Genomic DNA, 22,608 nt, shown 5'->3' with positions numbered 1-22,608 from the left:
CATCGACTGTATTGTCGATAAACGTTCCATGCATGTGTCAAAGATATACATTATTCCTTTCTCACATGTGTTTTGCTTGTGGACTGTTGTTATTTTGAAAACCTCTGTACCACGCAATTACACATTTCATTCAATTTCCATTGGAAATAGTGAAGAATTTCTGTCATTTTGAGTAAATTTTCATAGAACATTTTAAAATGGGCCGAACAAATCGTTCACGTAAACGAAAGGCGCAAATGGATCGCATTAAAAAAGAGCGAAATTCGAAGAAGGAACTTTTGAGGTTAAAGAAAACACTTGGCCTGATCGATGAACATGGAAACGAATTAATTCAGAAAATGGAAGAAGTCATTGAATACAAAACACCCGAACAATTGAAAAAGGTAAGCGAATCGCATTTACGTGATATGGTATGTGGAATAAAATAGTGGCTAATAAATGACTGTATTTGTGTAGGAGAAACAAGCGAAGGAAGAAAAAGAAATTCTCGAAGAGCTTGCAGAAGAGAGGGCTGAAGGTGAAATTGTTGAAGTGACAAATGAAAAAACCGGAGTAATACATCGATATAACACAAAAACGATGCGTGATCAATTTGGTTCGCTGCCCGTATGGAAGAAGCCACGAAATACAGAACGAAAAATGCGCAAAAAAGTGCATGCCCAGAAAAAGCAATTCAATCAAGCTTGGTTGAATAAATTCGTTCCCGTTTAGATTTGATGTCATTTTATTTTTCAATTTACCATCATTTATTCGGCCGTATTTTAAGAAGATGAAGAAAATATATTTGAATTAAGGCGACAGAAAAACTTGTTTGTTTTTATTTTCGATTATTTAACAAATATGCGCAAAAAAAAACAGTGAATACTGAGCTGCTCTTCGACTCTGTGCGAACAACTACATAGGAAAATCTAATGTCTTAGCACAATGTATTTTTCACTGGCCCAAAAAAAACACCATGACAAATGAGAGACCATTTGACAAACATTTAATAACATTTCGACGTTTATTTTTAATTTTTGTATAAAATATCTCTAGAAGCCAACTTAAATCGTTGATTATCAACGATTTCTATTCAATAATCACATTATATCATTTTTTTTATTTAATTCATTTGTTTTTGTTGCCATTTTTCTTTCGTCACAAAGATAACTCAACCAATTAACATTGATATTTTCAAAGCCATAGAAAAAAATCACAAAAATAATTCTGATTTAATAATTAAGCTTATGTGCTTCTACTATTTCTATGTATTTATTTAAAAAAAAAAAAAAAAAATTGCGATTGATTGCGTTGAGTTATGCTTAGGTTGCCAGCATTGTGTTTGGTAAATGATGATAGTATAGTGGCTTTGTACAAAAATGAATGTTTTGGTCGGGAACGATAGATTTCTTCGAAATAAGTCTAATTTGATTAGGAGACAATATTTAATTGATTGTGCATCTCAACGGATATCAATCGATTGTGGTTTCATGTTCGGTTGGTTCAATGTTTAAATTAAGTTCCGGTTCTTGTTTATTTTTGAGTACGGTGCCACCAGTTGCACCCAAAACACCACAACCAACGGCCGCCAAACCTCCAGCTTTCAAACCAAACGCAACCATACCAACTGGACCGGCCACACAAAAGCCAAGAATTGCACCGCACAATGGATACATTGCTTTTTTGTATGTTAACGCTTGTCGCAGTGATTTTTCCGCCTCTTCAACATGCACTTGTGCTTCGACAACATTATCTTCAACAATTTGAACATCTGCTTTTTGTTCGACCACACTACCATTCAATTTAACAAATAATTCTTGAATATCCTCAATTTCCCGTTGTAAATTCTCAAATTCGGTTAGACATGCTTCACGCGAACGTAATTGATGTTCATTCAATTGAAATTCGGTTTGAATTTGTGGTAAATGTTCAAGCTCCAATTCACGATTGTTGTCATTGTTGTCATCCGAATAATTGTAATTGGTATTTTGACCAATTGGTTTTGGTATCGACTTTTTTAATTGTAAATCTATGTTGAACAAAAGAAGAAGAAGAAGAAGAAGACGATTATAATTGTCATTGAAACAATATGACCTTGAACTAATTGATATACGAACCAAGATATTCTTGAATGGCGTCTTTGGCTTTTTGTCGTCCGGGCATTGTCAGTTCATCGAATTTATCCAGGTCTATTTCTCGAACACTCCCGCGTAGTATGTCCATTTCGAGCATTAGATTTTTCAATTGTTTTATAACACGTGTTGCATTGATTTCTTCCTTTTTCACTTTGTCCCAATCGCCGAGCCCCAAACTTTTTTCAATATTTGACTTGTGATTTTTCAACAAGCCCAAATGATGCGGAAGGCCAACGTCATTGAATTTTTTAATTGAAATTTCAGCTTGCTTAATTGATATGTAGGAATCCATTGTGACTTTCTTTTCTTTTCTTTTTACTTCGAAGAAATTTATAAGTGAACAGCTACACAATCAACTCTGAACATTAATGAATCTTTGTTTTTTTTTTGTTCTAAACTTCTAATCACTTCTAGTAGAATGCAAACAATGTCATTTGTTCATTATTTTCTTTCTTATGTTCACTTCCTGATTGTATCACTTGAAAATCATTTAAAATATTCACCATTTAAATTGAAAATTGCGTTCATTTCTATTGACTCAGCAGTCAAAAGCAAAAAACTTTTTTTCGCATATAACAATTTAGATGGTTTATATTAAAATTTATCTGAATTTCGAATACGCAGAATTCGTATGCAGTGTTAATGACGTTTAACTTTGAAAATATTGATCATCATTGACTCACATTGTTTATGTGTACTCAGGCGACGTGTGTATGTGTATGTATGGGTACGAATGACAGAGCAATACAAAACAAAGACGAATTTCTGGAAAAAAAAATGTTGAGCGCCTACAATCTACATATGTTTTCAAGAATATAATAATAATAAAGGGAATGTCATTTCGGTTATGTGTGAAGTTGGTTGCGTGTCTTATCATTCGATTGAACTGAAGTTGCGAAAATTTCCTCATTCAAATTCACAAAACACTTATTGGCACCTATTTTGGTTGGTCGATCCGTTAATTTCATTCAAGTTATTCATATGGTGCCATGCATACATAGAAGAAAATACCAAAAAGAAACCAAAATAAAAATTACTTGACCATTGCTTATATGTATAAGTTTTATTTATTTATTGACATGCAGGAACTACAAAAAATGGCTAAGATATTTTAACGTGTGTTATATAAAATTATAAATGAGATTTAAATGCTATTGAGTGCAATAAATTAATGGTTTATGATGGCATTTGTACAGCAGATCAACGGTATACTGAAGTTTATTTGCCTGCATCTCGAACGTTTTCAGTCTTTCGCGTATCAGATTTAGTTCTAGTTGTCGATTCTCCTGTGAAACACACACACAAAAAAACACGTATAAATATGCACGTCCAATATAAAAACAAGTTGGAAACATTCCCAATGCAAATAAAATGAAAAGAAGAATGATGATTGCTGTTTCGTCTCCTTTCGGAATACTAACCAAACCATCTAAGCGTTGTTTTAAATTATTAACTATCGCCAATGTATGATGCATTAATTTATTTGTTTCGAGATTTCGCTCTTTCTCTGTAATCACAAGCTGCAAATGAATATTTAATGAACAATATTATTTATTATTTGATGAGCAATTTCAGCGCAAATATGCACGCGTGTGCAAACCAACCTTTTCAATGTTATTGATACGTGCCGCCATATCATCATTATCTACATCATTTTCCAAATCTCTGGCCTCAAATGCGGTGCCCGTATCATCGTTGCCAAACGATGAATCGATTTTTTTGCAACTTTGACGATCCGAATGTAAAATGAAACCCAAACGGCAAGTGCAAAAAAATGATCCAACGGTGTTATAACACATTTGATCACATGGTTTATCCGTTTCGCATTCGTTTACATCAAACTCACAATGTCGCCCCGTATATCCAACTGGAACAAAGAAATTTCACCGTCAATAAAAATTCGACAAAAATATGATAAATGAAATACATTTACCGGGGCAAGAACATTGCTCAGGCTTAACACATTTCCCATTATTTTTGCAAGCAGTTTTACAAATTGCTGTCAAATAAAAACAAACAAACCAACAACAAAAAAATTCACTAAATTAAGACGACAATAAACAATTTTGAATGTGTAAATTAAACTTTTCTTTTTGGCTGTTTATGGCAGTAGTTTTATTTCAATTTTTCGGTCTTACGTTTTGTGCAACCATGCGAGTGTTTGCTTACTTTTGTCCATCCTGGGCAACAACTATAAATCGTATGACCAGTTCGTCGCGGTGCAATTGAATTGAAACCATCATAAGTCAATCTGAAAGAATAAGAAATCGAATCGAGCTAATTATAGAGAGAAATAAACAATGGTCAAGTAGAATATAATTTTTACCGTGAATTATCGCAATCACCATCACCAATGCCGAATTTACAAGGTAGTCGATGTTCCTGTGTTGTTGGCGTTTGAATTGATTTATAATCAACGCATACATGTCGCCTGTTGATGAAAATTGTAAGTGAATCATCGTCAATTTGTACGGTGATATATATATAGATTTAAGCATTGACTACATCGAATTGAGTGTAATATGAAACAGAATAATAGGCGTGGATCTATTTCAATTCTTTAGATGTAGTTCTCGTGATGGGGTAAGGTGGTAAGTTGTTAAAATTTAACTAGTACTACCTGATTGCCTGCCTTCAATCATAATTTAAGTGCCGAGACTTGGAAATGAAACTTATTTTTTTTAACGATATGTACGCCCGTCGTTGCTTTTGCAAAATCATATGCTTTTGAGTTGCATTTGGCTCCATATGACTGAACTACAATTTTATGTGGAGAAAGAACGATTGAATGAAACAACAACAAAGAAATGCAGCAATAAAAAAAACGTCGTCCACGGGTATAGGCTATAAATTTCATTGTAAGAAAACATTGAGATACACTTTGGTCGACACACGGGTTACGTTATGTGAGTGTGCAAATTAAAATGCATGCTGACGTACGTATTTCTTTTTGTTCCATCGCACGTTCGAAATTCGAACTTTGATAGTAGTTGTCAAGTCATGAACCAATGCAGATGTGAATAAATCAAGAGAACTTTTTTTGAAAAAAAAAAAAGCAGAGATATATCGTGAACAGAAAACGGAATGACTTCGATGTAAATTATATCGCTCATAAAAAGCTTTTAATTTATAATAATTGATATAACTGAGGTTTTTCATATTCATCGAAGGGAAATTCAACTACCAATGTGCACAATCGTTATGATTAATTTTTATGATTTGCAGACCGTGACCGGTTGCTTTTGCCATCCTTTTTCGATTGGGTGTTAGCTGGCAAAGAAATAATAAAAAAAGAAACATAACATTCACCATGCGCAAAAAAAAAAGTTTTTCTGAAGAACACACATATACATCGGTGTAGTTTTCCTTCAATTATATTTTACCTACTATCTCTCTCTCCACCTTAAATATAGAAACTTCATAAATAATTACGGATTCTCATATACCTTATAAAATATATCGCATTCTACACACTGAAGGTATGTAAATCGACGCGGTACTCACACATCCCATTCATATATCAAAATATAAGTGCTGAGTATCTCACATGGTAAGGTTGCGTGTTGTTGTTGTTTTTTATCTCTTCTTTTTCTCTCCCATATGATCATTATTGCATCGCAGCGAATTGGTATGGATGCTGTTAATCGTGTGTGTTTGCGATGTTTGTAAACTCTTTGGCTGCTTCTTTTCTGTATTTTGACTGGATGTCGAACATTATATTATCTCGTTGCTACATAGAATGTAAACGGCAAGATCAACGTGGAAGGTAATTTTTTTTGCAAACAATGGAAATCGAATTACGTTGCACGGTGCACTGCGTACGATGCACATGAGATACACAAAGCGAATAGCGATGCAAAGAAAATAACATCATCAGCAAGTAAACACAAAAAGAATAACGCCAAAAAAATGCCCAGAACCAGAACTAGTTTATTTATTGAGAAAATGGCATTGAACTTCCATATTTGGCACAGTAATTGCCGTGTGCACATACACAGAGACACCTCTTTTCTGTTAAATCTAAACCTTTAAAACGTGTTTAAACTTTTATTTTTATTTTCGTTGTGTTTGCGTCAGTCTTTTGGTTTGTTTTTGTGTTGCATTGTATGTTTTTCGGCAAAATCAGTGACTGTGACGGTGATGGTGGTCGCATCGCTCGCATACCATTCATTGAACTAATTACTGTGCATTTTTCTCTAATCATTTTTTATCGTCATCGCATCTGGATTAATATTTAGATTTTGCTAGCGATAAAAGTGTTATAATTGCTTTCAATACATGTATTTATCGCATATGATTGTAAAATAGAATGCAATTTCTAACCACACAAAGGTGCCATTTTGTCCTTTGAGTAAGTGAGACAGCTCTATGATTGATGATAACTGAAATTAAGTGAATTACATATAATTGACTGAAGATGATATCCCCTATTGGATAAAAAATCAAAAATCGTGTGATCGTATTATAACGGCACTGTTACAGACACAAAAGCACATATTCTCACATCAGGCACAGCGCTAGTTACGGCGATTTTAAATGTGAGAGATATATGAGTGGCTTTCATCGTTTCCCAATTTAAAATGAGAGGGAGAACGAGAATTATGGCTAAAACATTCATGTAACAAATAGATTTCAAACGGGGGCAAGGTTTAAGGAAACATTAAATGATTTAAATTATGACATTTTATTAAATGTCTTCAACTGAAATGCAAGCGAGAGAGATAGATAATTCATGCGCTTTCATCCTGACATGCTTCTATCCTTATTTGTACATGTAGTATACGCGTTTGCAAAAGGAAATGAAGTACTTTGCATTCAGACCTGAACAAATCGAGATGTGACTCTTTTTTATTCGCTTTTTTTTATTTTAATTTTTTTATTTCGTTCTCCTCTTATATGTTGATTACATTTTTGTGATTGCTCTTTTTTTCGCTTTCTTTCTATTATGTAATCTGCTTCTACAGAAAAGCTTATCATTCTTTCGTTTTTTTTTCTTTTTTTCTTCGACTGCTCTAAATGTACATCCTGAAAAAGATGCATACTTGTGTTTAAAACATAAATAGGAGAGTGCAGGAGAGAGAGAGAAAAAAAGCGAGTAAAGAATGATGCAATACGATGTTTTTGCACAGCAAACAACCTGAGAATAAACACAATATGCCGTTTTTGCTATTGCTACTGTTGCCACTTTTTCTGTTTCGCTTTCGTTTTTGTGAGAGTCAACGACTTGATGGTTTTTTATGCAATGCTCCAATTTTTATGGTATTTGTGACTTGAACGGAAGTTGCAACAGAGAACGAGATTCAGTTGACGCACATGACGAAAACACACAAAAAAATTAACGGCTACAATGATACCGTATCACGTGTATGGCATGGATTTAATGCGAACACTAAGTCATGTTCCACATTAATGTCTATGACACATGAAAAAGTGTCCGAATTTGGATGGAAAGTTTGAGTTTTTGAGATTCAAAATTACAACCGTTCCCATATGAGTGAATTTGCTTGTATTCAACAACAGTTTACACAATTTGATTGCCTTTCCGTGTAACAACAATCCATCAGCGCCCGTCCGACACAATCATTCAAACGATGAAACGAGACGCGAATAAATTAGCGCACCGAAAGCTTGAGTGAAAATTGAATGGCATCATATATTAGTGTAATAGTGTGGTTGTGAAGCAAATTGAAAAGTTTCTTTCATTTCACTGTCATTCGTGTTTTCTTTTGCTCGGTGTAGATATGTGACACCGGAACATGGACATAACAGCAATACCCCATTGCGATATTATAGCAACAATAGGTAACACAATCATAAATATTCTTTATTAAATAGATAAAACCGAAAGCGATAACGGGCTCCCATTTTCATTCGACGCAAATATATACATATTCTTGATATTTATGACAATATATTCATTTTGTTTTGAATTTTGACATGGCAGAACAAATGACAAAACCTTCAAATTGTAGATATAGTGCACATATTTGTGTGTTATTTTATCAAACTCGAAGGAATTTTTGTGGTATTTTCTGTCATTTTCAATTCTCTTCCCTCCTTTCCGCAACCAAAAAAAAACATACACACACAAACTGTTTGCCGGTCACATAGAAATAAGCATCTAATGCAATTCGGAAATAATACAAAATATTAAAATACGGCTCTGAAATGCAACAAATTTCCACAGCAAATCTGTACTTAAAGGTAATCGAGGTCTTTGTCTATTTATTGTTAGCATAAAATATGTGTGTATGAACGTTTCCTTAAAATATTTCGGTATCATGCGGTTTTTGTGGGCTTTTTTTTAGTATATGGTCATGAATTAAATCAAGCACAACTGTCCTTTCGATCTAAATGCTATCTTTCAACTAATTCACTGCTTTATTTCGGGCCATTTGGTTATCTCATATTTGCCAGTATTCACACCTAAGGCACACAAAGTCCCATGGCTCACACATTGTACCAGCGACACTTCATTATATGGATTTATCTGTATCATCATCGTCGTCGTAGTCATACAGTGACGCTTGTTTGCCTTTGCATATACTTTGCATAGGTTCCAGTTAGCCCAGCAATGCTCCCGTCCGTGGTTCGGAACATTTTGGTTCGTTTAGAATATTAATCAGGAGTGAAAATGAATGGTCATAATTCATGTTTCTAGATCATTCTCTTTTTGATTTAGGTGTTTTTTTTTATTCGGTATATGTATGTGTGTGACTTTCGCGCCTGAACTAAAAACGAAATGCTGATTATAATCAAAATAGATGGAATTTGAGGAGTGGCATTTTATTGTTCAGGCTCCAGCTTACAACGTATAAAATAACAATAACATACATTTCAAATGACCCAACTGCTAAAGATGGATAAATTGAAATGATTAAATTATTGCATGCTTCACCACACACACACCAAATCAACGACACTATCCAGCACATGTTAGCCGAAAATAAAAAAAAAAGTTTCATTACATATTAAATAGTGTTCCGATTATAAGCCTTGTAAAAAGCAATCTACAAAAATACTATCCGAAACATTTCACTTTCGATGAACGAACGAAAAGAAACACACTTCAATGGCACTTTATTAAAAATTATGGGAGATGGGAAGAGCATTGAAATTGAGTTTTGTGAACGAAAACAAAAACCAACGACATAAAATGAAAGAGAACTAAATGTGTCGAATTGAACATGTCGATTATTATCGCTGGCAAAAAATGTATTGTTCTGTCATTCCGAAGAAAAGCTACACTCATTCATTGAAAAATGACCATTTTAAAATGCACTAAATTTGTGATGATGAATCAAAAATGTTGCACACGATTTGATTTGTGTATTATTGCATTCAATGAACCGCATGCACACAATGAAACCATACAAAACGCCACTCAATCAATAAATTCATTTATTCTGAGATTTCAATTAGCATGTGTCATTCTATCGAGAATTGTAGTAGAAAAAAAAACATCAATATATTATGATGTCGGTTTGGGAACAAGAAAGATATATATACGTTTTCGATATGGGCCACTTACGAGCATTGAACTCCTACAGGACCCAGCTGGTGTTGATAATAATCGCATGCACCGACAATGAATCACACCAATGTAAACAAAACTCAATGAAAATAAATTTTATTTATATTTGATGGTTTCCATTTGAATGAACAAATTCCTGTTTTGAATACACATATTTTATTTTCAATTCTTCTTCTTCTTCTTCATCATCATTATCATCATCATCTTTTTCTTCATTTGCTTTAATTCATCGAGAGTCTGGTTGCGTTTTTGCATTTTCGATGGTATTATTACCGTGTATGTGTGTGGTTAAAACTATATATTATAAATATTTGATAGGTTGAATGAGTAAGAGCAAAACTTTCATTATCATTTGGCCGATGTACAAAGCAATTATCTCAAAACACATTTTTTGTTGTTGCATAAAACAATGTGTATCGTCTTGCTGGCTTATTTGTGTGTCTCGTTATTATTTTTTATGTGTATTTGTGAGGTTTTCATCTTTTGCCGTATAATTTATTAAATAAAATAACAGCTTAATGTCGTTTTCATCCGTGACGTTGCCATCCGTTTCATGTCCGTCTTTTCCTCCCAATTTCAGTGAATGTTGCCGAAAATTCTTTTTATACGTGCATACGTGTGTGTGTCGATGCAAAAAAAATGTGTAAACCATTTGTGAGATTATGTGTAAAGATTTTCCTCTCATTCCCGCTCACATTCTCATTTGGCTATTGCATGCAGTTCATTTTGTCTTGACATTTCAAATTTATTCATTACATATTTTATGTATGTCAAATGCACAGTTTTTTTTATATTCAATATAAGATAAATACACATTCCTGTGGCGGATTCCAAATGTTTGATTTTTTATGAGTTGTGTTTTTATTTTCATTCTCTGTGTCTGTTTGCCTTTGCCATCAATTGTTTTTGTTTCATTTTCGTTTCTTTCTTTTTTTCGGTTTGAATTTTGCACGACGACGCTGGAAAAAAACTCCGAATGAGCTTGAAAATCAAAAAGGCATATAATTCGCGCATTTTATAATACAGAAGAGATGAATCAAGCGAAATCATTTATGTGTGCGACATTTTTTTTTTGTGTTCATCAGTGGATGGTCTTTGTTTTTTTTCCCATTCGCTTTTTATTTGTAATGAATTTAAATGTTTTTTTATTTTGCTTTTATTTGTGTGTCGTTTCGCTCAGTTTCATTGCACTTGGACAATTCTATGAACGATGAAATTATATTTAGCACGAATGCAGGCATTGTTGCCATTCATTCAATCATGAAATCGAAATGATGATGAACAAAATGTGAAATTAAATCTTCACGAGATTTTTCCATTTCCTAAAAAAGTTTGGAACTTTTCATCTTAATTTTAACTTTGTGACCATTTTCGTCGAATAAATTTGAATAATTCGTCCTTTGGCTTTACAATATAAAATATCCGTCGAAAATTAAGTAAATTTTCAATCACTACAAAGAAAAACACCATCAGATACAGTACAAACAATAAATTGAAGAGGATTTTTTGAATTCGTTTAATATATTCTATTTTTGCATGCATGCTCTTCCTGCATATGCACTTGAACTTTTCGAAGTGTATTCCGTTTGATCTAGCAGAAAAGCAATTATTTCAAGAGATGGATGGAAGTATCAATCGATGAGACTGATCGGCTCTTGTGTGAACTGAAGAGTATGAACTTGTGTATTGTGTGTGTGTGTGTGTGTGTGTGTGTGTGTGTGTGTGTGTGTCTGTACTATGGATCATGAGTGAGACATTGATTGTCGCTCTTTCATTCGCTCAACGAAAACATATTTATTCACACAAAAGCGACACTATCAGCGTTGTCGGTATAACACATCATTACATTTTGCTGTGCTCATTTTTTTCTTCAAACAATTTAGCTATTTATTGAAGTCGATAATGGTTCATTTAAAATAGCATGCAACGCCTTTATAGCAAATTCACTCGAAGTAGTGCTTGAGGACTGAAATTATGCAAAGCATTTTTATATGGAATGGCTTTTCGATTCGCCTCGACTCGGCTTGGTAACTTTGTTGAATTCTTTTGGTAAATATTGCTATTGTTGTTCTATACTCGTTTTGTTCTTTCTGATTCTGTGTATAAGGCTTTCTTCATAATTATGGCGAAAACAAAACATTCGCCAAGAATCAAGTACGAACAACAGAAAGAACAAAAAAAAAAAAAACGATTCATTTTTTTAAAGTGTACGAGGCACAACCATGTACGATAGACGATTTTATCGTTTTTGTTTTTAAGTTTTTATTCGCCATTACAAAGACATGCTCTTCTCTCCACATCACAATAGGTTAACGGGCAACGCGTTGAAACCAATTGAACGTATCGAATGCCAATAATTTGATAATTGACTGCGAGATCCAAAGTGTAAATGTATTGAAATAACGACTCGATTGACTCGAAGGCATTTCGGAAGACAAAAGATGCGCATTCATGCCGCACGCATCCATTTTCAGCTTGTCAATAAGTCATCGTATTCTTCCGATACAACATATATATTTCCAATTTTAACACTGATGATCTGGTTGTTGGTTGTAATTGGTTTTTGGTTATAGCATGTGAACTTTCACTTAGATCAACTTAAATTACTTTAATAAACACAGGAAATGATGGACGCGCGTGCTGAACGTACATGGATCGATTGTTAAAGTGTTCAAATTGTATCGTAGAATAACTTAAATACTTTAGTTTCAATCCGTGCATGTTTCGGTAGATTGGATAACCGTATATCCGTATACTTGCTATGGTTCTTTCGTATGTCGTTTCCCTTCGGTTGTACACTGATATTTATCTATATTTAGCACTTTGGATGGAAACGTCTGGAAGCATATTGATCTCTGTTGTGTTTAGGGTTCATCAATTTTCTTATCTCTTGAAACCATTATGCCACCAATACGGCGTCAATGTCAATGTACGTAAAGGTAAGTGTATATATAATTTTATCTTTGAAATTGTTTTGTTTACAACAAATTTATTCCATGCCATGAAAATTGACTACTGTAACAACACCAATATCTCTGTGTGTGTTCACGCGCATTTCGTTTCCTTTTTGCTTCTTTTATGTGATACGCGCATTTGCAGCGAAAATCCCATAAAATACGCTAATTATTGACATAAAAAACCCTCCATTGGATTTGGCATATCAAGGTTGCGATTTCATTTTGGTGGGCAATTTTCAAATGAAACCACATTATTATTAGCTTCTACGGGAATCGATTTAATGGCAAGCAAACTGATAACAAAAAAAATATGAACTGCTTATTCATTGATTTAAGCCAGCCAAGAGATATTCGAACACAAACACTTATTTTGATAAATGAACTGCCATTAATGCACATAATTAAAAAAAACTAAATCATATGGTGCATGCACGAAGAGAATGCGATTATATAAGAGGATCAATTTGTCAATTTAATCAAATTATAGTGTAAGAATTCAAATGTTTCACTGCGATATATCGTGCAAATACGAAATATACTCCGCTCCCCCCCGAAAAAAATCGAATCTACCAAAGGATTTATTTGGTTTTTGTTTTTGACATACCCGAGGCCAGAATGTTGATGCTTTGTATGCAGCAGCCTGTGTTCAGTAAATGTTCGATACACTTTGGCCGTTGGCATCGTCGTCGACGACAATGATGCAAATGATGACGACGACAATGGCATCGTTGTTGTTGTTGTGTGGCTGGTAACAGTTGTTGTTGCAATTGGTAATGCGGTTGAAATTGGAACTGTTTCGATAGCTGGATTAAAATTCGATGCAAATGGATTATTGGCTGTTCGCCATTTAATGTCGTAGTCAGTTGACGGTGATTGGGGTGCAATGGGCCAACGATAAAAATGCGTATTAATCGCATCTGCATAATTATTTGCCACAAACGAATGACCATTCGTTTGGATCAGCGTCAATTTCAATGGATTGCTAACCGATTTAGTTGGCGATTTCGATGTTATCGCCAGCAATTTTGTATTCACACTTGGCTGTCGTTCTCTGTGCATCGTTGTTTTATTTTGATTTCGATTACGAATGCCGTTGCTGTTGCCATAGTTAATATTATGGTGTGCATTATGGTGTGAATTTCGTGTCCGTGATTCGGATCCTGAATAAAAATCGATGTGATTTTTTGTATGTGCTTTTTTTTATTTTTTTACGATTATTGCGATTTTATTAATTTTTGTCATATTGAAAAGCCATTTTTTTGTGTTGTGTTAATTTCAGCATGATTTTTGAAAAAGAAAAACAATAATAAGTTTAGTTAATAATAATAAAAAAAGGCATCAAATGTTTTCGAATCAATGTCTTTTTCCAACATGAAACTGAAAGCCAATTGGATTTTATTACGAAATATGCAAATCTAGTGTGAAATTCACGCTCCGCTCTCAGTTTCATCGGTTTGAATATGTTTAGAATCGGATCCAAATCATTGAACTTACTGTTTGGGTTATAGCGATGCGACATCAATTGACGATTGTGATGTTGTAAATGTGCGTTGTGTCGAATGACCGAATGCTCGAAATTCGTCCGTGTGCCGTTCGGTGTTGGTGTCGTTGTGGCAGTCGTACATACTAAATGAAAACAAAGTGCAAACACAAAATAGACGAACATATCGGCAAGTTTTTTTTTTGTTGACTCTTTTCGTTCTCTTCTCTACAACTTCGGACTCGTTGCTTTTTTGTTTTTCTTTTACAAAATTTTGTAATTCACTTGAACAGAGTTTTAGCAATTGGTTTTCACTTTGTTTATGCGATTTTACATTATGAAGCTACTTTTTCCGTTGTTTGTTATTGCACCACTTCAACAAATTACCAGCGTGATCTTGATTATTATGCGATTGTGTAGGCCGATCGTCACTGAAATATAAGAGGAACGTAAATATTTATTGTTATAAAACTTTCAGCCGGTTTTATTTTATTTTGTTTTCTTTTATTATTTTTTAGTTCGTTTTATTTCACAGAGTTTCTAACAACAATATTGTCATTCTATTTTTTCTATGTATCACAGCTGCAATTCCAATCAAGTATGTGCAATCGTTTCGAATGTATAGTGTGTTGAGAGAAAATAAGCCGAACGCAGAGACAAATAAAATAAAAATTTATCAATTTCGATTTGCATATGATCTGTAGAATGAAACGTTGTGGTGTGTCGAAAGCAGAGCACAGCAAGAAAACGAGATAGAGAGAGAACAACGAACATGAACAATGATTTGGTTCCGTGTTCTAAAATAGCAGCAATATATTAAAGGGACTATAAAAGGAATTGTAGCATTTAAGCAGCGCACGAGATTTGCGATCGTATAATGAAGAAAGAAAAATGAAGAAAATAAATTGCGGAATGAAGTCAAGTCGCGATAATAAATATATTTCTAGAATTCAACAGAGAAGAGAGAGAGAAAAAAATGTCGCATTACGTCTTTGTTGTGGTGCCTTTTATGCAGTGTTACTTCTTCATTTAGAGTTTGGATGGTTTGAGCGTTTTTTGCGTGCAAAGTATATATCGCGAAAAAGACGCAAGTAGCAAATTTTACGAATAAATTGAATATTTGCACACAAAATGTGCACAATGTAATAGACAGTTTTTCGCTGTGTCACTGTTTGTCTGGTCATGTTTTTCTTAAACCTGACTCTCTCTCTTTCTCTTTCTCTCTCTTTCCCTATTTTTCTTTCTTTCTCTCTCTTTCTCTGTGTGTGTGTGTTTTGCGAATCAATTGAATTCGGTTTTGTTTTCGTTGGACACACAGTGAACGGCCAAAGAATGAAAAACGACGAGCGAGATAGATTGAGAGAGAAAATAAAAAGAAGCAACATGCTCGAAAGCATTAACCCTTTTCGTATAATGTCTCGTCGTTTTTGGATACGCTCTTTGCGAAACACAGAAAAATAGTTTCGAGAGCATCACAACAAAACAGAATCAAAGAGAGAAAACTCGAAACACAAATCGAAACTCGTCTATTCACTAGAATATTCTTTTTTTTTCTCTTTAATAGAACAGCATATCCTCCATACATTTGAAATAAATGTAAATAGTTGTAAATGTCGAGAAAATATTAAAATAAATAACGCGAACTGAATGTGAAAGAAAAAAGCCGAGCCCGGCAAAAAAGAATGACGAAACAGAGAGAGAAAGAGAAAGAAACGCAAACAACAATGAATAAAACATCGATGCTCTCTCTCCCATGAGTATTCTTTGTTTATGTTTTGCATTGATTGTTGCGCGAAAATATCGCTGCAAGGATTATTTGCCTTTTTTTTGTTCATCTGCCATTGTCATATTCAGCATCGTTGTTTTTTTCTTTCTTCCGATGAAACAATTGCAAAAAAAAAACGGTTCATAAAATATCTTTTTGATGATCAACGATGAGCGTGTGTTCCACGTTCCATACATTTACAAAATTGACAAATGTCATCAATTACCGTTCTTCACTTCATTTAATCGTGTTCATTTGCCTATCTAATTTATGCTGTCTGCGTGACTTTTTCCACTTTGTCAGTTCTCAATTACCGATCAATTGAAATATGATTACTTTTTTTCGGTAAGATTGAATTTTAAAAAAAATGTCATGTAAGACAGACTCATCTGTTGCTTACTCATCTTTGTTGAATGCAAAGAGAAATTAATTACTTTTGAAATCTATTCGGTTTTTTTATCAATTAATAAAATTGTTGATATAAAAATTAACACATGAGACATCAAAATGATTTCACCAAACTCTCATGTGTTGTTATTATTCATTAAGGATATATAAATTAGTCACATATAACATCCACATTAATTTGGAATGTTGAAATTGATGGTTGCACGAACAACGAGCTAATTCGTTAACATTTTTAGTGCTCATCAATCAATGAATCATTGAATCGAAACGATAATAAATATGACACGTAATTTAATTTGGCATTTTATGCCGACAAAAATGTGAATTAAACTTATTATTATGGTTGTCTTATTGAATTATTTTCAATGTTGAATGGGTGATCCTCTATCAAATGCGATGTGACTCAAAAACATTGACATCGACACAACGAATAATGTCAAAATGTTACATAGATGTAGATCGGAGCAAACATTCTCAACTTTTGAATAAAACAAACCAACAGCAACCAAAATTCGGAATAATTTCACTTTTTTTTTCAAATTATAACCACTTTTTATACAGAAAAATCAATCGAAAATAATTTTAAAAAAAGCAATAAACCTTTTGAAATTCCTTGAATTTACTATGATCGCGTCCAATTTTTTGTGTAAATCTTCTCAAAGTGCCAAGAAATAAGCCAAAACGATATGCGCAAACTCACTGCCTCACGGCTTTGTAACGACTGACTTAAAAATCGGCATTGTGATCATATCTTGGAACGGCACAAAAAAAAAAACTATAACAAAATACTTCGCGGAAAGCGGACCAGACCACCGCACCGCGTTCAATAATAATTGATGGAGATATTTTGCTGTTGCAGCAGCAGCAGCAGCAACACCAACAACAACATCAACAGCACACACGTTTGTATTTCAACGACACACAGTGTCGAGAGTGCAACGAGCACACATAAAGAACACAAAGGCTTCACTGTTGTCCGTGTGTTGATGATGCGTTCGCATGAGGACAACAATATATTCATACTAAAAACAAAAGATCATTGCTGATTATTACTATTATTGAATAACGTTCCGTATGTACGTTTATTTATTCATTGCTTCGTGGTACCGAATACAATCGCTTGATGCTGAAGTGTGTGTGTTGATGATCATTGCGAAAAGTTCGGATGATGAATTGAATAATATAATAAATTTAATATAATTTATAGTTACTTGAACACATTTTGCTCAAAAATGTTGCACAAGATTTTCTTAATCCATTTCAGTCAAAATAATGAATTTTGCTGCCATCATCATGTGAATATGTGCCAGAAATATGTTGTGCCAAGCATCGATTGAAATCGTCATACATAGAAGTTTGTTGGAAATGAACAATTTGCTTGATCTATGGTAAAAATGTAGTTTTCAAAACCAACAGATGCTATGGAAATAATCATAAATTCATATTTTCCGAATTGAGAAGAAAATCGCAAAACACAAGAAAGTGCAAAAATGTCAATTCGCTTAGAAGAATAATAAAATGGGCGGGATATGCTCAAAACTTAAATAACAACAAAAGAAAAAGTTAAAGTTGGGCAATACACAAGTTGTATGTAACTATCCTTATGATGACGATGAATTTTGAATTTAAAAAAAAAACCACACACACACCCATGTGTGCAAATTTAGTACAAAATCCATTGAAATAACTATCATGGAGGGAAAACTATATCGTTTGGTACGATTTTACTTTCTATCCCTTAAATATACACTGACGTCATCATCATCATTTTCCATGACCTATCGACCTCTCTTTTTACTCGTTTAATGGGAATGCTTACGTTTGTCTGTCCAATGTGCTTTAAACGCTACACTTGTTAACAAAACGGTAAACACAGCAGCAGCAGCAGCATTCCATGCAGCAGGCGTCGCGCACACAATTTATATACGTCACAACGTGTATTACACCATCAATACGTATTACACCACCAAATAGTAGTAAGTACAGCAATGAGATAGCTTTACTTGCTTGAGCCCCATCGTACCTTTTTTTTATTTTCTTTATATGCTAAATTCAGAAAAGACATGTGTATATGTGTGGCATGATTTTTCGAGAGTTCTCACTTTCGCGCTATCTATTTGAGCTTTTTTTTTACACACATATCATCCGGATGGGCACATTTTTGAAGTACGGTGTGCTTACACCATTATACGCATAATTTTTCGGCATTTTATTTTCACACAACATTTTCGCCGTTTTGAGTCTGTCGCCTTTTGACATACACGCAAACCAATTCATACATTCATTTTTTTCTCATATTCGTTCATTTTATTAGTTCAACAGAAGCGCACATCTTTTACTCAATATCTGTGAACGACAATAACTACAGTTGTACCATTTGCACTGTAATACAACCGATTTTCAACTTGTTTATTTTAGCTGCAAACGGGAGCGATTTGTGTTCAATTGGCTTTCGGTTTTATTAGTACCATCCACCATTGAAGTGTTCATCAAATAAAAAAAGAAGAGAGAGAGAGAGAGAGAGAGAAAGCTTGGAATTATCGCATTCAAACAAACGGCGAACCACATTATTTTCGGCGACACCAAAACAAGGTGTCGAAATACGTTCAATTTCAATTTTGGTTGTATTTAGAAGGTCGTAATTAAATTGAGCATAAATCTCGATAATACAGACAAATGTAAGTGTGAATGTGTGGAAAAACTGATATTCGATCTAATTGTATATATGTTTAATAAAACGTCTACGTCTTCAACAAAATATATAGCATGTATTTTGGTAAATAGAAAAAGTCACAACAACGAATTGGATTTTACGAACATGATGCATGAAATACAGATTGAATTTCGTTTTAATCATCAAGTGCAGACTCATTACAGCGGCGCCCTATTCTCTGTTGTTGCAATTGTCATTTTGTTACCAAATCAGCACAGACACATTGATTAAGTTTGTGTTATTTTATGAAACGAGCACATTTCTGTGACATTATTGCCATTACCGTTTTATGTACCTTTGTTTTGGCATCTATGTAGATTCATTGAAATGTTTAAATGTGAACTTTATGAGATTCATATCAGATCTTGAATATGTCAATACAATAAAACTAATCCGAATTCGAAATCAAATTCAAGGTGCCTATCGATCGTCATCGAAGACAATTTCGGCCATCACTTCCAAATTTATTAATCATTTAATGAATAAACGTGGGTGCGTGTCGTTTTTTTCTTGTATTCTCTGGATTAATTTAAGTTTTTATTAAATTTCAAATGAGTATACATGTACGGTGTACGCAAAGCACCATTATACTATCTCGCATTCATTTAATTATCATCGCACAATTAGATATCGGTAAAGAACCCGTATATGTGTAAAGCATGCGTCCAACGGCGCTTACGAAAAAAAACAACAACCGATATTACACATTCAATGCCATTACATAACAAAATAGAAAACGAAATCGTCTTCTCTGTTGTTGCTGGAATGGTGTTGATTCGTTTCCAAAATACATACGCATCTCTTCGCCAACAAAATCGTTTCGCTTTAACATTTTTGGCATTTTATTATTTAAAAAAAAAACAATTCGAATCACAAACAAACACACGTATGCACACACAAACGTACACCATCCATTGCGATAAGATTACCATAAAAATGGTCCTTTTTTGTGTTCATTTGACGGTTGTGTTTATGATGCAATGCGTATTACACAGCTCTTAAATGAAATCATTTCAATTCAAAGCTCGAACACAACTCCCGTCTGATTTGTTTTGCGAAAAACTGGAGACGGTAATGTATGTGTATATATGTCCATAAAGAGGCCATTATTTCACTTTGTCGCCTCAATTGAACTCACACAGTGTGTGTCTCATCATTGCGCGACGTTGTCTAAATTAAGTCAAATTAATATGTAAAATGGTAACTCTACGCAATTTGCCTCATCGCATGAGCGGGTATATATGATTGAAGGCGTCGTCAAAATACGATTCATCTCGTTCACGTCATTTTGTTACTCTCGCTTTTTTTTTTCATTCTTTTTAACTTCTTCTGCTTCTCTTGATGAACCAAATGGTTTCAAGTGTCCAGGAAGTTTTTGCCGAAAAATATGCAGTTACTTCATATTTTCTACAAGAAAAAAAAATAAAAAACAAGAAAGATAATATGAAATTTGTCAAGTTTTCTTTCCATAGATAAAACGTGGATGCGGGCCAGAGTGTGAGAGATCGAGCAAGCGAAACTTTTCTAATTTTTTGATGCAAATATTCAACAATTTCGAGGGGTTTCCCAAAATGGTATGCGCGGATTGATTCGCGCTTTGAACCGTACACAGTCGAAGACATGTAGTGCAAACATAAACGATTTTCCACAACATGTACTTGTTTTATCTTATCATTTCGAGTAGCGTGTGTATGGTGCTTGGATGTTTTATTTAATCTTAAGAAGGTACACAAAAGAAACTCTCGTTCGCATCCTATATCCCACTATAATAATAATAAAAATAATAATAACATCGCATCGTATATGGATATGCTTACTTGTATATTTAGCAATGCGATGCTGAAATTCTTTGGATTTTGCGTGGGAAAATTTACTTTTAAAATAGTCGAAGATAAGTAGTCGGGAATATCATAGGAAAAGTCTTTCCGATTTATTATCGTTTCAAGAAGGTGACAAACTTTTCTTCCCTTAAGTCACATTTTTTTTTTCGGTAGAAGACTTGACATGCAAATGACTCACATTTCAATTTGATATGAATGAGAGAGATGTAATCATTCGAACACAACTTCGTGATTTGAATTTTCTTATCGATCGGCATTTTACAGATGGTACCGAAATTCGGTAATTTTCAAATCAATCTGACATTTCAACATTTCGTCACATTAATTGATGAAAATGTTAACATTTTTATAGAACATTTTTTGTTGTTGCTGTTATATTTATGACTGATTGAAAAGATTGAGGTTGAATGGATGAGATTTGGGACAGGCAGCCCCCAGTGAATAATATTATAACATATCTTTCGCTTTTGGAATATATCAATTCGCGTTTCATATGTATACATGAAATGCGCACACATTATTACTATCTACGAGTATCGCTGTAAATACGTGGAGGTTTTTTTTTGGTGATAGTGCGTGTGGCAGGTCGTATGGTAACTGATGCACGTTTCTCCTTGCAAAACAATACATACAGTTTGGCATAAGCTGATGCGTTCACAATGAAAAAAAAATGTTCTGCTCAAATACGAAAAGTTCCAGGTCAATATCAATTGTAAATCGAAAGTTTTTACCGGAGCCTTGTGTTTTTTTTTACTCGTTCAACTTTTTTTTCGTCTTCACTCTTTTTCTTCTCCTTTTGATTATTATTGTTATTATTATTTTTTCAATCATGTGAGTGAATCAACTAAGGCTTCTGTTTCGTGTTGCAGATTGGGGTTTGACAGCTAACAACGTCGATGATGAAAAAGAGTACGCGAATAAGAAAAAATAAAATACAATTTTTAACATGACATGAAAATAAAAAAAAAGCGTACAAATTCAGTCCATATTACAACACATAACATTCATTTTGGCAGAGCTTCGTTTAGCAATACATACGCCAGCCATTCGTATCAGTAAATACAAAGGAACCATTCGGTTCGAGCACATTTTCCATTTGGCTGTAAGTACCAACGTTCGCTTCTATTTTACTATTTTCACTGGTCTTTCTCACTGCTATATGTGTTCGCTGTGCGAATGGTCCCCGTCAGCAAAATGGAAAAACGAGAGAAAGCGGAATAATAAAAAAAACACACGAACGAAATAAAGAAAAATCTTTACGACGACCAAGTCATTCGACACGAACATTTAACAAACCCATTTCTGGATTCAAGTGTCGATCACAGACGCAGCTCCAATGGAAAATAATAATGTACGATGTTGCCCTAAAAATTCCATACCATTTCATTTCTTACACATAGCTTGCTGTGTGTGCGATGTGTTTATGTGTGAGAGTATGTGTGCGCTCAGCCAGCGATTGAATGTATGCGTGTAATTTTCCCAAATACAGAAACAGGAGAAGCGCGATATTTTATGCCATGAAGCTTAGAACTGTGAAAGCATAGACAGTTTTTCCCTTGTGCATCTCATATGTCATCATATACATGACGATAAGCTCACACATTATCAAACAAACCCACCGAACAAAAAAAAAAAAGAAGAGAAGAACGAATCGACTCACATACACATTGACAACACAGGCACACGCTCACCTTCACCAAAAATTCACAGCTGCTGCTGCGGCTGCTACTGAATCGCTGGTGCTGGCTGCACCGACACATTGACGTACGCACACAACGACGAATTATTTTGGCAGC

General features: G+C 34.0%; 3 protein-coding genes across 3 annotated transcripts; 1 reads left to right on the top strand and 2 right to left on the bottom strand.

Moving 5' to 3' along the window:
* Window positions 1–49: 49 nt before the first annotated feature.
* Window positions 50–806, top strand: LOC116341588 (protein LLP homolog). The gene is made up of 2 exons (XM_031768784.1): window positions 50–383; window positions 457–806. Exons 1-2 carry the CDS (start codon window positions 198–200, stop codon window positions 709–711), a joined length of 441 nt encoding a protein of 146 aa, XP_031624644.1. The 5' UTR covers window positions 50–197; the 3' UTR covers window positions 712–806.
* Window positions 807–1,022: 216 nt separating this feature from the next.
* LOC116352226 (syntaxin-17) lies at window positions 1,023–2,776 on the bottom strand. Its single transcript, XM_031784647.1, has 2 exons — window positions 2,097–2,776; window positions 1,023–2,008 (listed from the first exon to the last, which is right to left on the bottom strand). The coding sequence occupies exons 1-2, from the start codon at window positions 2,404–2,406 to the stop codon at window positions 1,452–1,454; spliced, it is 867 nt and encodes a 288-aa protein (XP_031640507.1). The 5' UTR covers window positions 2,407–2,776; the 3' UTR covers window positions 1,023–1,451.
* A 386-nt stretch (window positions 2,777–3,162) lies between these two features.
* Window positions 3,163–16,990, bottom strand: LOC116338121 (protein HEG). Its single transcript, XM_031763198.1, has 9 exons — window positions 16,859–16,990; window positions 14,100–14,516; window positions 13,210–13,798; window positions 4,441–4,545; window positions 4,253–4,365; window positions 4,048–4,113; window positions 3,719–3,981; window positions 3,536–3,634; window positions 3,163–3,400 (listed from the first exon to the last, which is right to left on the bottom strand). The coding sequence occupies exons 2-9, from the start codon at window positions 14,269–14,271 to the stop codon at window positions 3,266–3,268; spliced, it is 1,542 nt and encodes a 513-aa protein (XP_031619058.1). The 5' UTR covers window positions 14,272–14,516; window positions 16,859–16,990; the 3' UTR covers window positions 3,163–3,265.
* Between the last annotated feature and the right edge of the window lie 5,618 nt (window positions 16,991–22,608).

Source organism: Contarinia nasturtii, unplaced genomic scaffold, assembly GCF_009176525.2.
Source record: "Contarinia nasturtii isolate CC-2019 unplaced genomic scaffold, AAFC_CNas_1.1 Cnas_scaffold_78, whole genome shotgun sequence".
NCBI lineage: Eukaryota > Metazoa > Arthropoda > Insecta > Diptera > Cecidomyiidae > Contarinia > Contarinia nasturtii.
Note: the sequence above shows the minus strand (reverse complement) of the source record. Positions and strands in the feature narration are given on the sequence as shown.